The following is a 19,249-nucleotide window of genomic DNA, read 5'->3' as shown; positions in this document are numbered from 1 at the left end:
TTTCTGATTGGTCAAATCAACTGAACCAGTTTATCCAGAAAAATACACCAGGAAAGAAACTTGTAACTCTTCAGGACTGCCGTAAGCATCCCAGTCTGGTGTTCCCCACAGGCTACACTGCCCCGTTCTTTGTTCCTCAACTGGTCTAATTTCCCTTATGATTTCCTTACAGCCAGAAGAAAAGTGCCAGTCGGAGGTAAGGAACAGTTTGCTGGTTGGATTTCCCGCTTCGCTATTAACCATTACTTTGCCCCGCTCAGCCTGGGAACAGGCTCCTTAAGCAACTCTGTCCCTTGCCGCCTTTAGATTCGCAAACTGCGGCGGGAGCTGGATGCCTCACAGGAAAAGGTTTCAGCTTTGACCACGCAGCTGACCGCAAACGTGAGTACAGATACTGGGTGCTAGCCACGGGCGGGGGGCAGCCCCTGCTCCCTTCTGACATGACGTCAAGGCCGCCTGCCCCTGTGGACCGTGGGAGCAGTCCCGTGGGAGCCTTTAGCCTCGTGAGTGTGAGCGCCCACTCTGGCGCTTCCTGGCTCTGCGCTCCGGGCAGCGTCTTTAACCCCTGAGCCTGCATTGGCTTCTCTGTGCAGTGGTGGACGGTAAGCCTCAGCTCTCCGGGTTGTCGTGTGGTCGGTACTGGAATATGTTAAGGGCTCAGAAATGTTTGTTTCCCTTTTCTTCCTCTTTCCGAAACTTTTCATCTTCAGCGGGGTGGGGGTGGGGGTGGGGGGAGAAAAAAGAAAGAAATCTAAGGCTTCAAAGAAATAGCTGACTGTTCTATAATTATAATATACACAATTACGTGTTCAGGAAGTGCTGCCAACCAGCATTGAATTCAACAACTGTTTAAGTGCCAACTATGCCCCGGGCACCATGGTTTCAACACCAAAGCAAGCACGATCACGGTCATCCTTGTGTGCTTTCTCTGGTACCGCAGAGAGACAAAACTGTTTTGCTATGACATGATAACTCTTAAGACAGAGATAAAGGGAGAAGGTTGTGGGAATATGTAAGGAGGAGCACCTCACTCAGTCTTGTGTGTGTGTGTCGGGGGGGGGGGGGGAGATCAGGAAAGACTTCCCGGAGGAGGTGGCATCTGAGGGATGCTGTGTAGGGGAGGATGCATGGGAAGGCAGCATTCTAACCAGAGTGCAAAGTGTATTTGTGCAAAAGCCCAGGGTGAAGATCTTAGTGCATTTGGAAACTCTTAAGTAGCTCAGTGAGTAATTAGAATCTATGGCTTGGATATGGGGAAGAGGCAAGGGGAGGGGGGAGACGGAAGAGAGGAGGAGAGGCATCAAAGAAAAGCTAGGGGCATGTCCACACATCACAGAGGCTCTCAGCTCTTAGGTGGAGAGTTTGGGCTTCCTACTGAAGTTAGTGGAGCCCTACTGGTGTGTTTTAAGCGGAGCAGTGAGGCGGTTCGGTTTGCTCTTCACGGAGCTTCCTGACCGTGGTGTGGTGATAAGATTAGGGGGTCAGAGTAGAGGCAGAGACTTCTGGTCTGCAAAGTAGCCCCCCTGCAGAGCTGTGAGCTGGTGAGGGCAGATGTTCGGAGGGCAGAGCCTGAGGTTTTGGAAGGTGAGGAGATGCCCCTGAGGCAAGGCATCCTGCCGGGAGCTCACAGACACTTGTGTGTGAGCCTCTCCAAAAGCAGCCTGCACGACCCCATAATATGCTGTTAAAATGAAAAGCAACTTCAAAAGGTTGTCTTCCCTGGACCAGGAAGCTGAGTCAATACTCGAATGAATCATTTACCTGGGGTTTTTGCCCAGGTCGTTCTGGCTGAAGCCTGGGTCAACTAAAGGAAATCATTTCTCTTTAAAGTCTGCACATGAAGTGCCCCGTGCAGTACTTGACTTAATTACAAGCTCAATAACTCGTAACTTCTCTCACTATTGTTCATTCTCCTGAGTTCTCTCACATTTCTGGGAGTCTTTGAATTTTTTCTCACCCTCCCATATCAGGGTGATATCATTATCCTTCTTTATTCTCTTTGCTTCTTCCACCAGCAGTAATGCTATCAGAAGAACATCAGAAATTGATGTGAGATCTGGATTTTGAAGCTTAGGCCTGACTTTTAAAAAAAAAAAATCCCCAGAGGTATTTTTCTATGAATAGTCTTCATCTGGGTACCATTCGAATCGAAGACCAACCCCAAACCCAGTGAGCCAATCTGGATATAATCCAAATGTGAGGTTTGACTGCAACCCCCATCCCAAGTGATTTGGAGCTACTCCCCTAGTTAAGAATTACCACTGTCCTTTGGTACCCTTTTACTCAAAAAATAGTCATTAGTTTACTTATCAAAAAAACAGGGGTTCATTGCTCCAGTGACCTGGTGCTGCCCCAAGGGCCTTACATTGGGCCATTTGGAACTCTACCTTCTGTTCCAGAAGAGTCTGAGTGAGATCCCTTATATTATCATTATTCCAAAAGTATGTTTTGCTCCTCACCAAAGCCACTGAATCCAGTATTGTTTGAAAGTAAATATTTAGTCTTACCACACACCACTGGCCTCACTAACGTGTTTTATTGTCTGCCATCTTCCTCACAAGCCAAGCTGTGTTTGTTTTTCTAGGACAAACTACTCAAAGCCACCTTCTCTGGGTGTTTTTATACGATTCGTGTTTGTTTTCCTGGGAATGTGAGAATGGCACTTGGTAAGAAGTCAGCTGTGTGGCTCTGAACCAGGCTCTGAACAGCCTCTCAGCCCGTGTTTTCAGTTGCTCGTGACCCAAAGTCAGTCCTTTCTCTCGACAGCAAAATGCGAACCTCTGGTTCTTCAGCGCAAATGTGGCTGCTTCTTGAGTTTGCAAAAACACTTTCTCAATAGCAGTCTTCTTGGGGTCAGGTTTTTGTTTTTAAGCAAATAGAAAGTATGAGTGCCCACAAATAGAATCCTGGGTGGCAATCAAAGAATTGAAATAAATGGAAATTCGGTCATTGAAAGTTGACCTTGGCGTTCCTTTGAAATGCAGGGTTAGCAGTAATTCTTTTCAACATCCTTGCCCTGGCCCTGTTCCCTTCATCCACTATGTAAACAGTCTTGAATTGATTGGCTTTGGTTCTACCATATTCTCTTAGGCAAACTAAATTAAAGCATATCTCTTGATTTCAAAATGCAACAGCATTTTCTCAGTTTTTAATAGGGAGAGAGCGTGCATTCAGAAAGAAACTGGGCAGTCCATAGAACATTTCTATTACAAGAGGTCCTGCTCCCTGCTAACTCCTACAGCTGTTGGAAAAAAAGACCCAATAGTTTATGCTAGAGATGTCTTATCCAGTATGTTCCGGTATGATGGAGTCTAGTGACAGGCCTCCTCACTTTTCCGATCTCTCCTCTTTAAGTTCAAATGTCTGCTGACCCTCCTCACAACCCAGGACAATGCCCCACCTGCCCCCTGGCTGTGCCCTTTGATTCTTCACGGAGTACATCAGTCCTCTTTTCTTCTAGAATGTTACATACCACATGATCAGATCTCACTTCTCCTTCCTCCCAAGACTCACATTTCCTCTGCTGGCTCTTCTCTTTCTCCTGCATCTGCCCACCCCTCTCCTAAGACCCTTTCCTGATCTCTCCCCACCTGTTTTTTCTCATCCTGTCTTTTGTCCCTTTCTCAATCCCAAACGTCTCCCTTTCCTTTCCCCACAGTGTCCGTTCATTCCTATGTTTATAGACCTATATTCACCTGTATTGTTTCACTTAATTAATGCTCACAATAACCCTGGGAGGAAAGTAGATACTGCACCCATTTTAAGATGGAGAAACTGCAGTCACTAGGATTAGCTCTCCTGTCCACTCTTTATTCTTGATTTTAATCATATTATCAGGACCTGCAGTCAGCCAACCAGTGCATCACCTGCTGCTCTGTGGAGGGAGGAGGAGGCTTCGTGTTAGGACATGAGGTTGCATCTTGTCCTTGAAGAGGGGTGCAGAGAAAGGGGCAGACAGAAAAGCATCCCGTTTCTCAATTCTGAGATACATGTTTTTCCCCCACATTTTTAACATCTCTGCAAGTGGGATGCATATTTTAATTATAATTGGCAGCATTTTTCAAGATGTTTTAGTACTATATGAAATAGTGGGGTGTCTGATGTCGTGTTCTAACAGAGGTGTCTAAGAGTACAGAGGGGCCTTGGGGGAAAGTCCTAACTCCCTGGAGGAACAGGGGAAGGTTTCTCCAAGGAGGTAGCAGCTGGGCCTTTCGGTGGCTTTTTATTAACCAGATTATAACAAGCAAAATATGCCAGCCACTTTGTTCATCCCTTCTACAAACATGCTCGACATGAGCCTCTCCTGTGAGCTTGGCACTTGGTGAACAAAGCACAGGGGAGCAGAGGAGACAGACGTGAGGCAGCAGTCGCAAGAGTCCCTCTGTCTCTCACTGTGACACCGAAATGCACATAGACCAGCCGTCCACATGCTTTTGCGAGTGAACACGAGGGAACCAGCCCATCTGGGGGTGTCATGAAGATACGAGCTGAGATCTCTTGAGAGGGATGTATAAAAATCAGACAGGGAGTTAGTGGGGGAAGAGCATTCCAGGCAGAGGGGAAGGCAGGTATAAAGGACCTAAGGCAGGAAGAAGCACAGGATCTTTAAGGACGTAATAAGCTGGAGTGACTGGATCTCAAAGAGAGGTGGGGAGTGGGGCTCCAGGGGCTGAAGAAGTAGATGGGAGCTAACCCACGTGGCCCCAGGGAGGATTTCAGCCTTTAAGACCCAGCACCCATTGGGCCCTCTTGCCTTGCAAGGTAATCTAAGGCTGTGTCTTTCCTCCTCCAGGCTCACCTGGTGGCGGCCTTTGAACAGAGTCTTGGAAACATGACAATCAGGCTCCAGAGTTTGACCATGACAGCTGAGCAAAAGGTAAAGCACTCCTCCCTGCTTAGAATTAACAGCAAACCTCCAAATCAGACTCTCTCTTGCCCCAGAGAACGGTATAGATTTTAGCGTATTTGAACCTTTGGAGTCGAATCGTAAAGAGTTGCACCCTGTTGTGCGCAAATACGGCCCAGATGGGGGTGGGGTGGTGGAGTGGCAGCAACCGTCCACATCTCACAGCCCTATTTCTGCTGCCTTTTTTTTTTTTTTTTTTAAGGATTTTATTTATTTGAGAGAGAGGGAGGGAGAGAACAAGCAGGAGGGAGGGGCGGAGAGAAAAGCAGACTCCCTGCTGAGCAGGGAGCCCCACACACGGCTCGATCCCAGGACCCTGAGATCATGACCTGAGCGAAGGCAGATGCCTAACTGACTGAGCCACCCAGGCACACCTATTTCTGCTGCTTTTGCGTGCTTCTATGCCCACTGAAAATTGATCCAGCCTAACGCACAGGACAGAGGTTTTGTGGAACTCCTTCGTTGCCTGCGCTCCCATGCTGAAACCGAGTTGCTCTTCATTTGAACTCTGTACAGGATGATTGTATGATGACCAGTATTTGTTGCTGTTCCTCAGGATTCAGAACTGAATGAGTTAAGAAAAACCATTGAGCTGCTGAAGAAACAGAACGCAGCCGCCCAGGCTGCCATTAATGGGGTCATTAACACACCGGAGCTCACCTGCAAAGGTAAAAGAGGAGCAGTCTCCAGCCCCATCTGCCTGCCCTTAGGAACCCTCCCCTGGCAACATGGGGCACAGCCTCCCTGCCCCGGGGTGCGTGTCCCTGTCAGTCCGATGGGTCCTGGGAGGCAACGCTTTCAGTCCATAATTCAGGGCCCTAGGAAGAGAGCTCTTCCAGCTCAGCCTCTTCCCCGATGTATTTCCAGAACAGAAGGAGATCTATTTCTATTGGCAAAGTATCAAAAGTGTTTCACTTAATTTCACCTGTGCCCTTATCAGGCTCTGATATTTACATGTGGATGCGGGCCAACCCGAAACGAGCATCTCATGTTCATCCAGGGAAGTATTTCTGAGTAAACTGCTTCGTGTTTCTGTATCTTACTTGGGGGGCCAAATGGGGCTGTGAGGACAAGAGCCCCCCCCGCTGCAGTGTGATACACCTGCTGATGGTAGAAGTCACAGTGGCAGCCGGCATTTACGGGACACTCACTGTGTTCTAAGCACTCTGCTCTGTGTTGTAAATCATTCGTGATGTCATTTTCCTTCCATGACCACCTTATGAGTGCAGTGCTGGTCCTCTCCACGTTGGACAGATGAGAACACTGAGTTGCGGGGCCGAGAGTCCCATCCAGAGGTCGCAGAGTAGTAAGATACAGAAGTGGGGCTACAACCCAGGTCTCTCTGACTCTGCAGCCAGTGTTCTTAAAGAGTAGGCTGTGGGTTTTGTTCTGTGCTTGCACGGGAAACTGGCCATACCCTTTATTTGGCATCACCGTTATTTCAGATATCAGGTCTCCTGAAACGCAATGACAGAGTTGAAATGGGAGGGATTAGCAAGAGTTGGCCAGCCCGAGTAAGCGAGGAGGGGCTCACCCACTTTAAGGCCCTGAGATGAGACGGGCTCGGCATTGCCAAGGGACCAAGAGAAGGCTAGTGAGGCAGGAGCATATAGAACAGAGTGGGGCAGGGTGGTGCCCCGACAACACATGACTGCCACCATTCAAAGACATAACCGGTGCCTGCCTCAAGCTTAAGAGAGCTGGCAGGGGCCGGGGGGCGGGTTGAGAATTCTCTCTCGAAGCCTCCCCTGACCTCTTTTTGGTGGAGTGGCTAAAATTGGGCCCTGCTTTAATTGACTAAAGAGGGCATAACATGTACCTGCTCGAGGATCTTAAAACCAGCCGCTGAGAGCAGAAGGTGATGTCAAATGGGAAATACCTAGCGATCCTCAGGGGTGTGTGGATTTAGCTGTAGGAGTCATTCCCTGGGGCAGAGGAGTGGGCTGAAGGCGGCAGCAGCTGATCTCCTGCCTTGGGTCCCCAGGAAGCGGTACCTCGCAGTCTGCAGACCTCCGCATCCGCAGACAGCACTCCTCTGATAGTGTCTCCAGCATTAACAGCGCTACCAGCCATTCCAGTGTGGGCAGCAACATAGAGAGTGATTCCAAGAAAAAGAAGAGAAAGAATTGGGTGAGTATACATCTAGAGACCTTCGTGGGTACTAACAGACCAATGTGTCTCCCCGCCCAGAGCATAGACCTTTGGGAGTGGATCCAAAGAACCTCTGGGTATGTTTCTACCAAATTCAGTGTTGTGCTCAGCCAAGCACTAGGACTTACGAAAGTACCACCACCTTGGAGTTTTTCTGTTCCATGAGACTTTATGTGACATACTCATCTTTCATATACGTGTCATTTCATCCTCCTCATAACGTTAGCCACAAAGTTCCAGGTACTAGAGCAAAATTACTCTTCAGTGGTTTCTTCTTATTTATTTATTTTTGGAGTGTGTATTGCTAGTTATCCCATCCTTATCCATATTCCTTATCTGTTTCTTTACACAGTTACATATGATAGCATGAAACCAATTTTCTTTGAACAATTTTTGACCATGTCCTGTAAGTAAACGTTTCATAATGTAGATATTAGGCGTTAGTGAAAAGTTTTAAACTGGTGAGTTGTACTTCAAAATGGCAAGTGTAGTAGACCTGGTCTCCAATGCATTATTTCTCCGTGTTTCCATAATCCCAGTGAGCCACTTGAATTTCTGTACAGTGGAGTGTTGAGCAGTATTTTCCCATTCTCCTGGGAATATTATACCCACCCACCCAATTTTTTTTAAGTAGGTTCTGTGCCCAATGTGGGACTCGAACTCATGACCCTGAGATCAAGAGTTGCATGCTACACTGACCGAGCCAGCCAGGCGCCCTTGTACCCACCCATTTTTTAGTTGTGTCAAGGCTATGGAGCTGTGATTGACCTTTACTGCTCCCTGTCTTCAGTGCAGGGATACTCCAGGCTGATCTGGAGTGGGCTAGTGCTCACAGGGCCCCATCCACCAGTGCTGACAACATCATGTTTCCATAGTGGCTTCAATGTCCTCATTCATTCCATACACTTCTCCCTCATTTTGTGTTATCTTGGATGGGTGGCGAGGTCTAGCAATAGAGCAGTTGAGCTTGAGTAATTTCAGTTACTGACGACTTGCACTAGAAAACTATAAGGCCAAAAAGGCCAGTTCAGTGTGACCCTCTCATCATTTTGATGAAGTTTTTTCTTTGTTACTAATGGCTTTTAGTCAACTCATTCGCTATGCCTTAAATAGGATTAACATATGTTGCTGTTTCTAATATACTCTTGGTAAAATATGGTCTGACTTGATTATCAAAGTGATGAGAGAGAATTATTTTCTATGAAAAACAGTGTTGATCCATTCTCCAATTCAAGAACTAAAACTTACTTGCATTAGGACAGGTCTTGGTTGTTGGTAGAATTGGGGAAGTTGGATAATGGGCATTTTTCAGGTGATCTCAAAACTTAATTCTGTCTAATCTTGGTAATCTCCTCTTCCACTTGGCCCTTCACCAGAGGCTTTAGGTTGATGGTTTGTGTGCCAGATCCTTCTGTTTCTGTACCTGGAAATTTGATGAAAAGTAGGAAATGGGATCTCGATCAGCCACACTGGGACATTGCCATTCCTTATGGATGTAACACCGATGGGTTAGGAAAAAAATCCCATTAACTAGTTCAGAATGGCCTGTTTCAGAATTTCTTAATGGCTAAGAAAACCTCCAGGATGTTTTCAGAAGGAAAGAAAGATTTTAGTAAAACAGAAATTACTTTTTACAAGACCTTTTTTCAAGACAAAACTTAATTTTTTTTTGGTCTAGAAAAATACGTGCTTATCATGGCTTTCAGAGAAGACCCTGCACTTGAATTCTTTCTGTTCTCATTGGAGTTTTCAGATCCATCGCATGAGTTGGGGAATTTGTGATATGCTAGTTCCTTTTTCCCAATATAGTTAAGGCATTTCTTACAAATGCCTACTTTTTTTGAGTAACAAGTGAGACGGCTAAGTCCCTGCTTATTCTGTCATCTTATGTGTATACAAGGACAGTAGGAACTCCTAAGTAGATCTCTCCAAAGGCTCTACAGCCATGTTGGGACTAACGCAGCAGTGAAGCTATTCTTGCTGAGAAGAGAAGACACACACAGGCCAAAAAAAATAAAGTTAAGGCCTTAAGAGACAAAAGGGTGAGAATCACAGGAAGGTCGGGGGCAGTCATTTCAGCCAAAGAGGCTGGAAGAACTCGGATTGTAGGGACTTCCAGAAGCACTATTCCTTTCCTTTCATAATGAAGGAAGATGCCTCTAATGCTCTGGAAGATTCGTGTTCCTACCGGCAACCTCCTCTGTGTGTGGTGTTTACTACTGGCCATGTTATGTCTGAAAAGTCCGAGGCTTTCCCTGTCACTGGCTTTCTCTGTTAAAAATTGTCTTTTTTCCTCCCCCTTCCCCATTTTTGCTTGCGTTTTCCCTGGCAGGTCAATGAGGTAAGCAAGACCAACGTTAATATCAGATACCAAGCTAACCCATCCATTGATATGACTAATCTCCTCTGCATCCGTCACCATGTCTGAGCATCCTGCTTTGTTGCTGTGTAACCTCATCCTCCCGCCATCCATCTGCTGAGCCAGGCTCTGTCTTGCTGTTGGCATCTAGCCTCAAAGCAGGAGTAGGCATGGAATGTCACCCATAGGTCCAGTCCTTTGAGCTGTCAGCACCAGATAACTCTTCTTCCCTTACTGCACTGATTCGAGAGAGCTGTTGGGAACCTTTGTCATTGGTGGTGGGGGGAGGGAAACATGGGAGAATTAATTGCTCTTTTGTCTGCATGTCTCGGTTTTGCCAAGGCCTGAGTGTTGCTTGCCGCCCCTGCCTGGCTGACAGTCTTGTATGTTCAGTTACGCAGCTCCTTCAAGCAAGCCTTTGGGAAGAAGAAGTCCCCCAAGTCTGCATCCTCTCATTCGGACATCGAGGAGATGACCGATTCTTCATTGCCTTCCTCACCAAAGTTACCACACAACGGTTCCACGGGTTCCACACCACTGTTGAGGGGCTCTCACTCCAACTCCCTGTAAGTCTGTCTGTCGGGGACGCACGTGGGGCAGACGATGCCTTTGGTCCCCAGGAACCCTCCCAAATAGGAATGGATAGGTGTCCTGTTAACCATTCATTTTCTCCTTGGAGTTTTGTACATCATGCTTTCATAGGCCTGGGCATGTTCTTCCAATGTTTTAGGACTGGAGAGGTCGAAAGAGAAAGGAATCTTACATTGTTCTGATGGTGTCACTGGGAGGCCATGGGCAAGTGCTTAACCCCTCTGTTTCCATTTTTTTATTTGTCAAACTCAGATAATGGTTGTTGGCTACTTATCCTATCCTAAGGGTCAGACAAGATAAATGGATGTGAAAGAGCTACAACCGTCTTGCTGAGAGGGGGAAGATAGTGTTGTGAATGTTAACAGTTTTTGCTGAAATTTTAGTTCATTTTTGTGATAAGACTTAAAGAGATTTCACCGTTCTTCTCTCAAAATTTGGTGTTGATTCTTTCTCTGAGGTCAGCACTCAGCAATTGGACGTTTAGAAAATGGAGAAGACTCAATGATAATTCTCTTTACCAAAGGGTTCTCTATTTGGTAAAATGATTTGTCACCAGGGACTCCCCAGTAAATTTTAAATGAGTCAATTTGTAAAGAGCTCTTCGGGAACGCAGCTGCTTCTGTTAAGTGAGACAGGTGTTTGCTCACGTGACATTGGCTTAGGTGCTATTCCCCTTGGCAACTAGGTATGCAGATGGAAAGAGTCCTCTTCTCTTGCCCAGCCAACCTCCCATGATTTCCAGTGAGCACCCACTGATCATTGCTCCATCAGGGGTGTAGGGAGACAGTCCTGTGCCCCATCTAAAAACAGAAAGCCCAGACTCTGGAGGCAGGAGCGCATCAGGAATGGCTTGAGATGGACAGGTGGGGACCCAGGTGTCAGCTCAGAGGGTGGCACAGCCAGCTCCCTGCAGCGGTGAGAAAGATTGCCCCTGCCCCATAGGACCAAATTTCCTGAGAGGCCATGGTACACCAGGCCAAGAGGAAAAGAAGACCTGCAGCTCAAGTGCTTCGCAGGGACATTTGGTGAGATGAGACAGTGGCCAGAAGAGAGCCACTGTGGCTGGGGTTGGACAAGAAAGTGGGTGTCTGCAGACGCCTCAGTTTCGTCATGGGTGAAAATGAGATTAATTACATCTCCTTCCCTGGATTCTTGTGAGGGCCCAGGCAGATACTGTGCATGAAGGACCTCCTTCCTCTACTTCTCCTTCCGTCTCAGGAGGTCAGGTGTAGGGAGCTGTCCCTAAGTCCATTTAAGCAGCAGGCCACCCTGCTGAAGACAGCAGCTGCACACGTCTCCCAAGGCCGGCTTACGAGATGGGTGCGGGCAGTGTGGACGAGGGGCTTGGCTGCGTCTTTGCAGCGCACCAACTGCCCAGACACCACAGAAGACAGGAAGTGGGAGACCGGAAACAGCAGAGAGCCTCCACTTCTCAGCAACCCCACCCACCCATGAAGCATGGCTCTGTTGGGGGTCTCCATTTCACTTAATTAGATTAGCAGCTCCTCTCCTCTTGAGGAGCACCCTGGTAAGAGGGTGGCCGCAGGGACGTGTACTTCATTATGGGTGAGGTGCAAACCAGGGTGGGTGGGGGGACGCGCGGAGGATGGGACCGCAGTGCATCCCTGCAATGGCCACCCCAAGTCTGGGCTCCTGTGTAAGGAATTACATACACACCCGAGAGTGTGAGTCCCGTTTGACCTGCAGGGAGCCTAAGAGGTAAATAAGGGAAAGGTTGCCTGTGACTAATGCAATCCATCATCCAGCATCTCAGTTTCTCTGACCGGGAGAAAAAGGAACTCCTCCCTTATTCTTTATTTGTGGATTTAAACGTTAGATGTAACAACCCATGTGAGCAGGGCTCTGCTCTAGATGTGCTTAACCAGAGTCCCACCCCTGGGGATTAGGGACCAGTGGAGACAATGCACGGTAGCTCATTTCACTTCTGAGCTTCTGTTCCCGCTCCACGCCACGCACTGGGTACAACAGTGTATGTACCAGACGGATGAAGTTCCAATTCTGGTAGACCCTGTATCCCTGGGCAAAAGGCAGACATGAAACAAATCTGAATAAACTAGAAAACAATCAGCTAAGGGTTCATGCTGGGAATTAAAATAGTATGTTGGGATACAGAGTACTTGGCAGCAACTGTGGACAGAGTGGTCAGGAAAGGAGGTGACATTCCAGCTGAGATCTGCATGATAAGAGGGACCACTGGTTAGTTCTGGTCCATAACACTAGCTGCTGTAACATACACAGTCCCAGAGCTCAGTGGCTTGACATAGGACTGTTTGTCTCTGGTTCACTCCGAACCCAGCACAGATCTTCCTCTCAGTGAGCAGGCGGCCTGCCATGGAATGCTCTTTCCATCTTGTGTGCCAGCCATCCCACAAGACCTCAGTTCTCTGCTGAGTCCTCTGTGTCCAGCCAGCAGGTGAGGTTGGCAGGGGGAGAGAGTGTGCAGGAGAGTTTTATGGGCCAGGCCTGGGGAGACACATGTCCCCTCTTCCCACAGTCCACTGCGCAGGGCCCTCCCACCCACAAGGAAAGAAGTGAAATCTCTGCACCCAGGAGGGAAAGGAAATAGGCTCCCTGCAGCCTTCCTGACCCCCAGATCTCAAGGAGCCTAAGGTGGAGACAGGCTGCGTGTGTCTGGGAAGGAGGGATGGCCCCCAGTGTGTGGCAAGTGTGGCTGCTGCATGATGGGAAGTAGAAAAGTGGTAGGAAAGGAGGCCATGGAGGCAGGCAGGACCAGAACTTGGGAGGCTTTGAAGTCAAAATAAAGTATCTGCTTCTGTGTGTGATGGGTTATCAACCATTGGAGAGAGGTTTTGTTTTGTTTTGTTTTTAAGATTTATTTATTTTAGAGAGAGAGAGAGAGAGACAGGGGGTGGGGGTAGAGGGGCAGAGGGAGAGGGAGAGAGAATCCCAGGCAGATTCCCCTCCGAGCACGGAGACCGATGCCGGGCTCGATCTCATGACCCTGAGAGATCGTGATCTGAGCCAACATCAAGAGGTGGATACTTAACAGACTGAGCTACTCAGGCACCCCATGGAGAGGTGTTTTTTTTTCTTCTAAGTTTATTTAAGTAATCTTTGCACCCAGTGTGGGGCTCAAACTCATGACCCCCCAAGATCAAGAGCCGCATGCTCCACTGACTGAGCCAGCCAGGTGCCCCGTGCATTGGAGAGTTTTAAGCAGGAGTGGAAGATCATCTGAATTCATGTTTCACAGAGATCAGTCTCCTTTCTGCAGATAAGGAATTAGGGGGAGCAAGAGTGGAAGTATGGCAATCACATAAAAGGCTAGTAGCGCTCTCCCCCTCGTCCACCCCACTCTGGCCTCTTTCCTGTCCTTGGAACACTCCAGTCACACCCTGCCCGGGCCTTTGCCTTTTCTGTGCCCTCTGCCTGGTACACTCTTCCCCTAGATAGTCTCTTTCTTCAGGTCTCTGCTCAATGTTTCCTTCTCACTGATGCCTTGCCTGTGCACCTTGCATAAAATAACACCCCCACCACAGCGAACATTCCCCATCACCCCCTTTACCCATGTTCTGTTTTTCACCACGGCACATGTTACCACCTGACGTGTAGAGTTCCTCAAGTTACTAGTTCTTTGTTCTTTGTCCCTACCACCACCACCACCCCAAAAAATGCAGTATAAGCTACATGGAGGTAGCTACTGTTGGATTTGCAGACATTCAAATATTAGGTGAAACAAATGGTAACTCAGAGTAGTAGTGAGTCCTGGATGGATTTAAGATGTGTTCTAGAAGAAAGTTGACAGCGCGTGTGCGGGAAAGAGAAGAACGATCCTTGAGTATTCCTAGATTTGTAACTTGTGTACCTGGGTATGTTTCTGGAAAGGGTAGGAGGCATGGGCAGGGCAGGGCGGGCATCAGGAGCTCTGGCTTGACTGTTAAATCCAAGCTGCTCAGGAGACATCCATGTGGAGGTGCCAGCCAGCCTGGGACTCCTGGAGGTATAGATCTGGGAGACATGGGCTCATGGGTGGTCCTGAAAGCTGGGAACCTGGCGGATTCTCCACAGGGCTGGATAGAGATGGAGAGGAGCCAGGGGTGAGCTCCGGGTGCTCTCAAGAGCAAGGAAAACAGCCAGCGGGATGGGCAGAGGTGGGAGGAAACTGGGAGCAGAGAAAAGAAACTGCCGGGAGGGGGGCGGTAGCTGGGCCAAATGCTGCCGGGCAGCCGGAGAGGATGAGGGAGAGTGGATGATGCGCTTGGCTGTGCAGCATCCCAGTGGCCATCGCGAGAAGGCTGCCTCCAAACCCGCTCTCCCCGTGGGGATTGGGCGGGGCAGGCTCTGGGCTCTGCTGCCCTTCTCTGGCATTCCACAGCATCCAGGCACACTGGAGATGTTTGTTTTTGGTCTGGTTTTCCAGAGTGTGGGCAGAGAGCAAATGCTTCTTTCCAACCGTGAAGGGTTTGTAAGAATGTACAAATCTAGATGTGAGAGGAAGTTCAAAGAAGAAACCCAAGGCAGAGGAGTCAGGGGCCCAGAAAAGTTCCTCCCCTGTGGGCGAAAGGAATGGTGGTGTGGGAAGGCAGTTGTTTCCCACACTTGAGATGTTTAAAATTAGGTATGCCACCAGCCCTGCATCTGGCCAAGACAGCGGAAATATGGAAGTAACATGTTAGGGACTGAGTCGGAAAAAATCTACATCAGGTTGCTTCAGTAAGTCGTCCATGAGGTGGATGAGCATGTATTGAGTGCCTGCTGGATATAGTTCAGGAGCATAGACTCTAGACTTAAGGAGACCCACCAGATTCTAGCCCACTTCTGTTATCCTGTTTTTTTTTTAATGGGCACGTTAATCTCTCTAGGACTCAGCCTCCCCCTTTTTAAAAGGGGATAATTGTTTTTTGGGGTTCTTTTAATTAATTTTATTATGTTAGTCACCGTACATTACATCATTAGTTTTTGATGTAGTGTTCCATGATTCATTGTTTGTGCATAACACCCAGTGCTCCACGCAGAACGTGCCCTCTTTAATACCCATCACCAGGCTAACCCATCCCCCCACCCCCCTCCCCTCTAGAACCCTCAGTTTGTTTCTGAGAGTCCATCGTCTCTCATGGTTCATCTCCCCCCTCCGATTCCTCCCCTTCATTTTTCCCTTCCTACTATCTTCTTCTTTTTCTTTTTTCTTTTTTTAACATATAATGTATTATTTGTTTCAGGGGTACAGGTCTGTGATTCATCAGTCTCACACAGTTCACAGTGCTCACCATAGCACATACCCTCCCCAGTGTCCATCACCCAGCCACCCCATCCCTCCCAGCCCCCACCACTCCAGCAACACTCAGTTTGTTTCCTGAGATTGGTTTGTCTCCCTCTCTGGTTTCATCTTGTTTCATTTCTTCCTCCCTTCCCCTATGATCCTCTGTTAAAAGGGGATAATTGTAATACATCTCCAGGATGGAGTAAATTAAATAATATACATCAGATACCTGGCACAGTTGTTCATGTATTCAGTAAGCATTTGCTGAGCACCTATTACGTATTGGTCAGTGTGATTAGACACCGGAAGTGATGCAGAGAACCCTGGTCCTGGAACAGCCAGTAGCCATGCAGGGGGTAAACCTGTTGAGTGCAACCAAATTATCAGACGTAACAGAAGGCTAGTGTAGAAGGAACCAAGGGAAAAGGTGCTGTCTGGGGTACTAGGGTTAGAGACTAAAACTTGGCTGGGACTGTTGCAGAAGAATTTAATTTTGGAGCACCTGGCTGGCTCAGTCGGTGGATTCTGCCAGACTCTTGATCTCAGGGTTATGAGTTAGAGCCCATATTGGGTGGAGAGATTGCAGAAAATTAAATCTTAAAGAATTTAATTTTCAACGGCATTCTCTGGGTTGAGTAGGACATTTCTCCCATGTCATCTTGCAGTTGTGTGTTTCTGAGAACCGGGCTATTTTGGGGGAGCATGGTACTCTTAGTGCATTTACTCTCAACACAAGCTTTATCTTAGTTTGCTTCTCTTAGTAAATGTATTGAGTGTAAAGTCACTGGTCAGGTTTTGCGAAGTAGCCCATGTAATATATCCCCACAAAGCAGGTGCTGAAGAAGTCTTGTCTCTCTTGCTGTGAAAGCTTTCTAGGGGAAAGGTACAGACCATGTGAAGGAGACTGGGGCAAGATGCCTGCCCCAGAGGGCCAGACACACCAGACTGATGGTGTGAATCGAAGCCAACAATTCCCTGCAATGAGTTGGAGCCTCTGAGGTCCATGCAGGGCGCGGTTTAGCAAAGACTGGAGTGTCACGATGGAATCCGGTTCAGACTTTACACGCCGTTTAAACCGGGAAACCATACTCCTCTCTGAAGAAGAAACCAGTGTTTGCGAGCTCCCTCTGCAAACCTTGGCAAACCAGAAAAGGCATGACAATATAGTTAAACCTTACAAACCATAGGCTCGTCAAAGCACAGGGGTGGGGGGGCAGGGAAGAGGAGGATCTGCAGTCTAAAGACAGTTTCGGGAGTTTGTTAGAGGTTTTAGAAGATTTTGAAGCCAAGAAACTTCCTTGGCTGCTAACCACTTTTAAAAAAATCAGAGGTAGTTTTCCTCTCTTTGCATCTCTCAAATGAAAACCGTTCAGATGCAGATCGAGAAAATAACAACAGAAAGATTTGGCCGTTCAGGTGTTAAACCTTTCTTCTAGTCCTTTCTGCCCCCAAAATACAATTACGTTTCTTTTAACAATTATAAATGGTTTCCCTCCAGCAACGAACATTTCCATACCCTCAACCAGTTTTACAGGTCAGGCTTTTTGTGGCCTCAAATCCAGGACTCGGTCTTGGAGAGTGGGCTGCACGATTATTTCTGCAGAGACCACATGTTCACCATGTCTTTCGGAGGTAATCAACCTCAGCTTTGTAACTTTATGAACGTGGGTTGTTGTTTTTTTTTTTTTCTTTTCCTTTTTTTCTATCTTCAGTCCAAGAAATGTGAAAGCTGCTTATTCTGGATCACCCCTAATCCCGGATCCAAGGATCTTTGAAATCAACAGACTTTTTTTTTTTTTTTTTTTTTTGAGAGCCCTCCTTTCTAACATGGCAATTCATCATGACTTTTCTGATCTTCCATTTAATGCTGCCTTGTCAGGTATCTGAACAGCAAACCTAACTACTCACATAAGGAACCCAGCCTAGATGGACCACCACTTAAGACAGAGGGACTCCACGGGGCCCCAGGGTCCCCCGATCTGGCGTGCAGCTGGAAAGACATCAAGCCCCACACAGTTGCTCAGTTTTCACATAAAACTGGGACTTTTGTGTCATATCCTCCTGTCTGCTTTCTGATGATCTGAGATGCTTCTCTTCCTTGCCATGAGCTTATTTAAGCAGTGTGGGTAGGTGGGGCAAAGGAAAGAATGTTGCTCTCTTAAGACACTTTTAAAAGATTGAGTTTTAGAATGTGACCCAAAATAGACTAACTCCTTCCACCAGAATCTTTCGGTTACTTTCACTTTGGGGCAAATAAAAATCACCCCTCAGCTATTTGACCTTAGAGTGTCTAATCTTTAAAACAGACAGTTGACCCTCCTTCTCTGAGTGGTTTTAGATCTCAAGGGACATGTGGTGTCATTACAGGGGCCCAACTGTGTACACATTGGGATGGGGGAATTGGTTTCAGACCCCAAAGGTTAGTACTCCCTTTTGCAGACTCCTGTTTATCCCAAATTATTGGAATTTTGCTGAAGGCACACCAAAGCCATTCTGATCGCCTGAGCTCTGCAAAGAAAGAGCGTGGAGAAGCGATACAGTCTGTGAATTTCAGGAGCTTTGGTATTACCGCCTCCGGGAAGCCCCGGCCGTCTGGTTAGACAGGGTGACTGCCGAACAAACCTGCTGGTGGACATGGGCCGGTGGTCAGTGGAGGACTGAAGGGCGATGATCTCAGAGCTGCTCTCATCAGTTAACACCTCTCCTTCCCTAGCATTTCAGAGTGCATTGATAGTGAAGCCGAGACGGTCATGCAGCTCCGAAATGAACTGCGAGACAAGGAGATGAAGCTGACAGACATCCGCCTAGAAGCCCTCAGCTCTGCACACCAGCTCGACCAGCTCCGGGAGGCCATGAACAGGATGCAGGTGAGCCCTGGAGCATGTGCCGAGCCCCACGCTGTCTGGGAAGGAGCACCGCTGTCCGCCACGCCCCCCGGGGCCACAGAAGATGGCAGCTCTCTGCTTTGCGAGCCTCTTTCTCTCCTCCTCTCTCCTATTCTCTTTCTTTTCCAAAGAGCAAGGCTCCTTCTCATGCCCTCCCAGATATTGCTCAGAGACGAATCTTTTCAAAGCCCAGGCAGAACCATGCCTCCCCACTTGGTGTGACTTCCAGTGGCTACGCGTGCCACAGTCCATCCCCCCCCCCCCCCGCCCGCCCCCCGCAAGGCTTCTGCCGGGTCCTTTGTACTCAGAATCTGCCACCCCACCCACTTGCAGTTCCACTTCCCAGACTCATCAGCCAGAGGGAGCCCCTGACGGCTCCCTTTGCCAGTGTCAGGAGTTTCTGTGTCATAGCCCTCGTGTTCCCTCTGCCGGGAGAGCCTCCTGCACAGCCGAACTGGATCCTTCCCTCAAGGATTAGCCTCCCCCTCTACAAAGCTTCTCCAGGTCCTGCATCTGCAAGAGTTAGTGCCCTCATCTGAATTCCTCTAGAGGTATTCTCACCTTCCACCCTGGACTAGAAGGCGTTTGGGTCTTCTGGCTGTTCTTTTTTTGGCACCCCTTTCTCTGGATGCAGCCCCGGTGCTGTGCACATGGTAGGTTTTTTCCTACAGAAGTGCAGAGATGAAAGAGCCCTGTGGGCTCTGCGAAATGGGGCCTCACTGGAGAACCAACATTTCCCAAAGGAGGTTCCACAGAGTGCTTGTTCCATGAGAGGCTCTGAAAGGAGAGCTCCAGGCTCAGCTGTGTGTAGGACTGCTGCACACTCTGCGCCCCATCTCAGGTCCACCATGCAGAGCAGCTCCTAAAGGCTCTAAGCCCTACGGGAAAGAAACCTGTCAAACCCACAGTCTGTCGAACCTCTCGGATGGTAAGACTCTTTCTCAGTTGAGAATCAGGCAGCAGGCTCTGGGAAGCATTTCTGAGGTCTTCAAAGGCCAGCTCTCCACAAGGATGGCCCTTGCCCAGCCAGACAGGGTCTTGTGTGTGCGTAAGAACAGCCAGCACGGCTGGACCTCGCCGATGGTGTGGCTGGCTGGGCCTCAGCTCGGATCCCC

General features: G+C 48.3%; 1 protein-coding gene across 5 annotated transcripts in view; it reads left to right on the top strand.

Moving 5' to 3' along the window:
- Nucleotides 1-19,249, top strand: part of NAV2 (neuron navigator 2) — a 383,040-nt gene that overhangs the window by 341,199 nt on the left and 22,592 nt on the right. For 3 of the 5 annotated variants that reach the window (XM_028117716.2, XM_088017421.1, XM_028117714.2), the window contains 8 exons: nucleotides 173-196; nucleotides 307-381; nucleotides 4,793-4,876; nucleotides 5,463-5,574; nucleotides 6,891-7,036; nucleotides 9,390-9,398; nucleotides 9,810-9,982; nucleotides 17,963-18,116. In XM_028117716.2, the coding sequence (XP_027973517.1) occupies nucleotides 173-196; nucleotides 307-381; nucleotides 4,793-4,876; nucleotides 5,463-5,574; nucleotides 6,891-7,036; nucleotides 9,390-9,398; nucleotides 9,810-9,982; nucleotides 17,963-18,116 (777 nt within the window). The remainder of the gene's footprint in view (nucleotides 1-172; nucleotides 197-306; nucleotides 382-4,792; nucleotides 4,877-5,462; nucleotides 5,575-6,890; nucleotides 7,037-9,389; nucleotides 9,399-9,809; nucleotides 9,983-17,962; nucleotides 18,117-19,249) is intronic. The other 2 variants (XM_028117715.2, XM_088017420.1) reach the window with 1 other exon arrangement.

The sequence above is a fragment of the Eumetopias jubatus genome, unplaced genomic scaffold (assembly GCF_037043125.1).
Source record: "Eumetopias jubatus isolate StellerSeaLion01/CBP00866 unplaced genomic scaffold, mEumJub1_p1.0 scaffold_13, whole genome shotgun sequence".
Lineage (NCBI taxonomy): Eukaryota > Metazoa > Chordata > Mammalia > Carnivora > Otariidae > Eumetopias > Eumetopias jubatus.
This window is presented reverse-complemented; position numbering and strand designations above follow the sequence as displayed.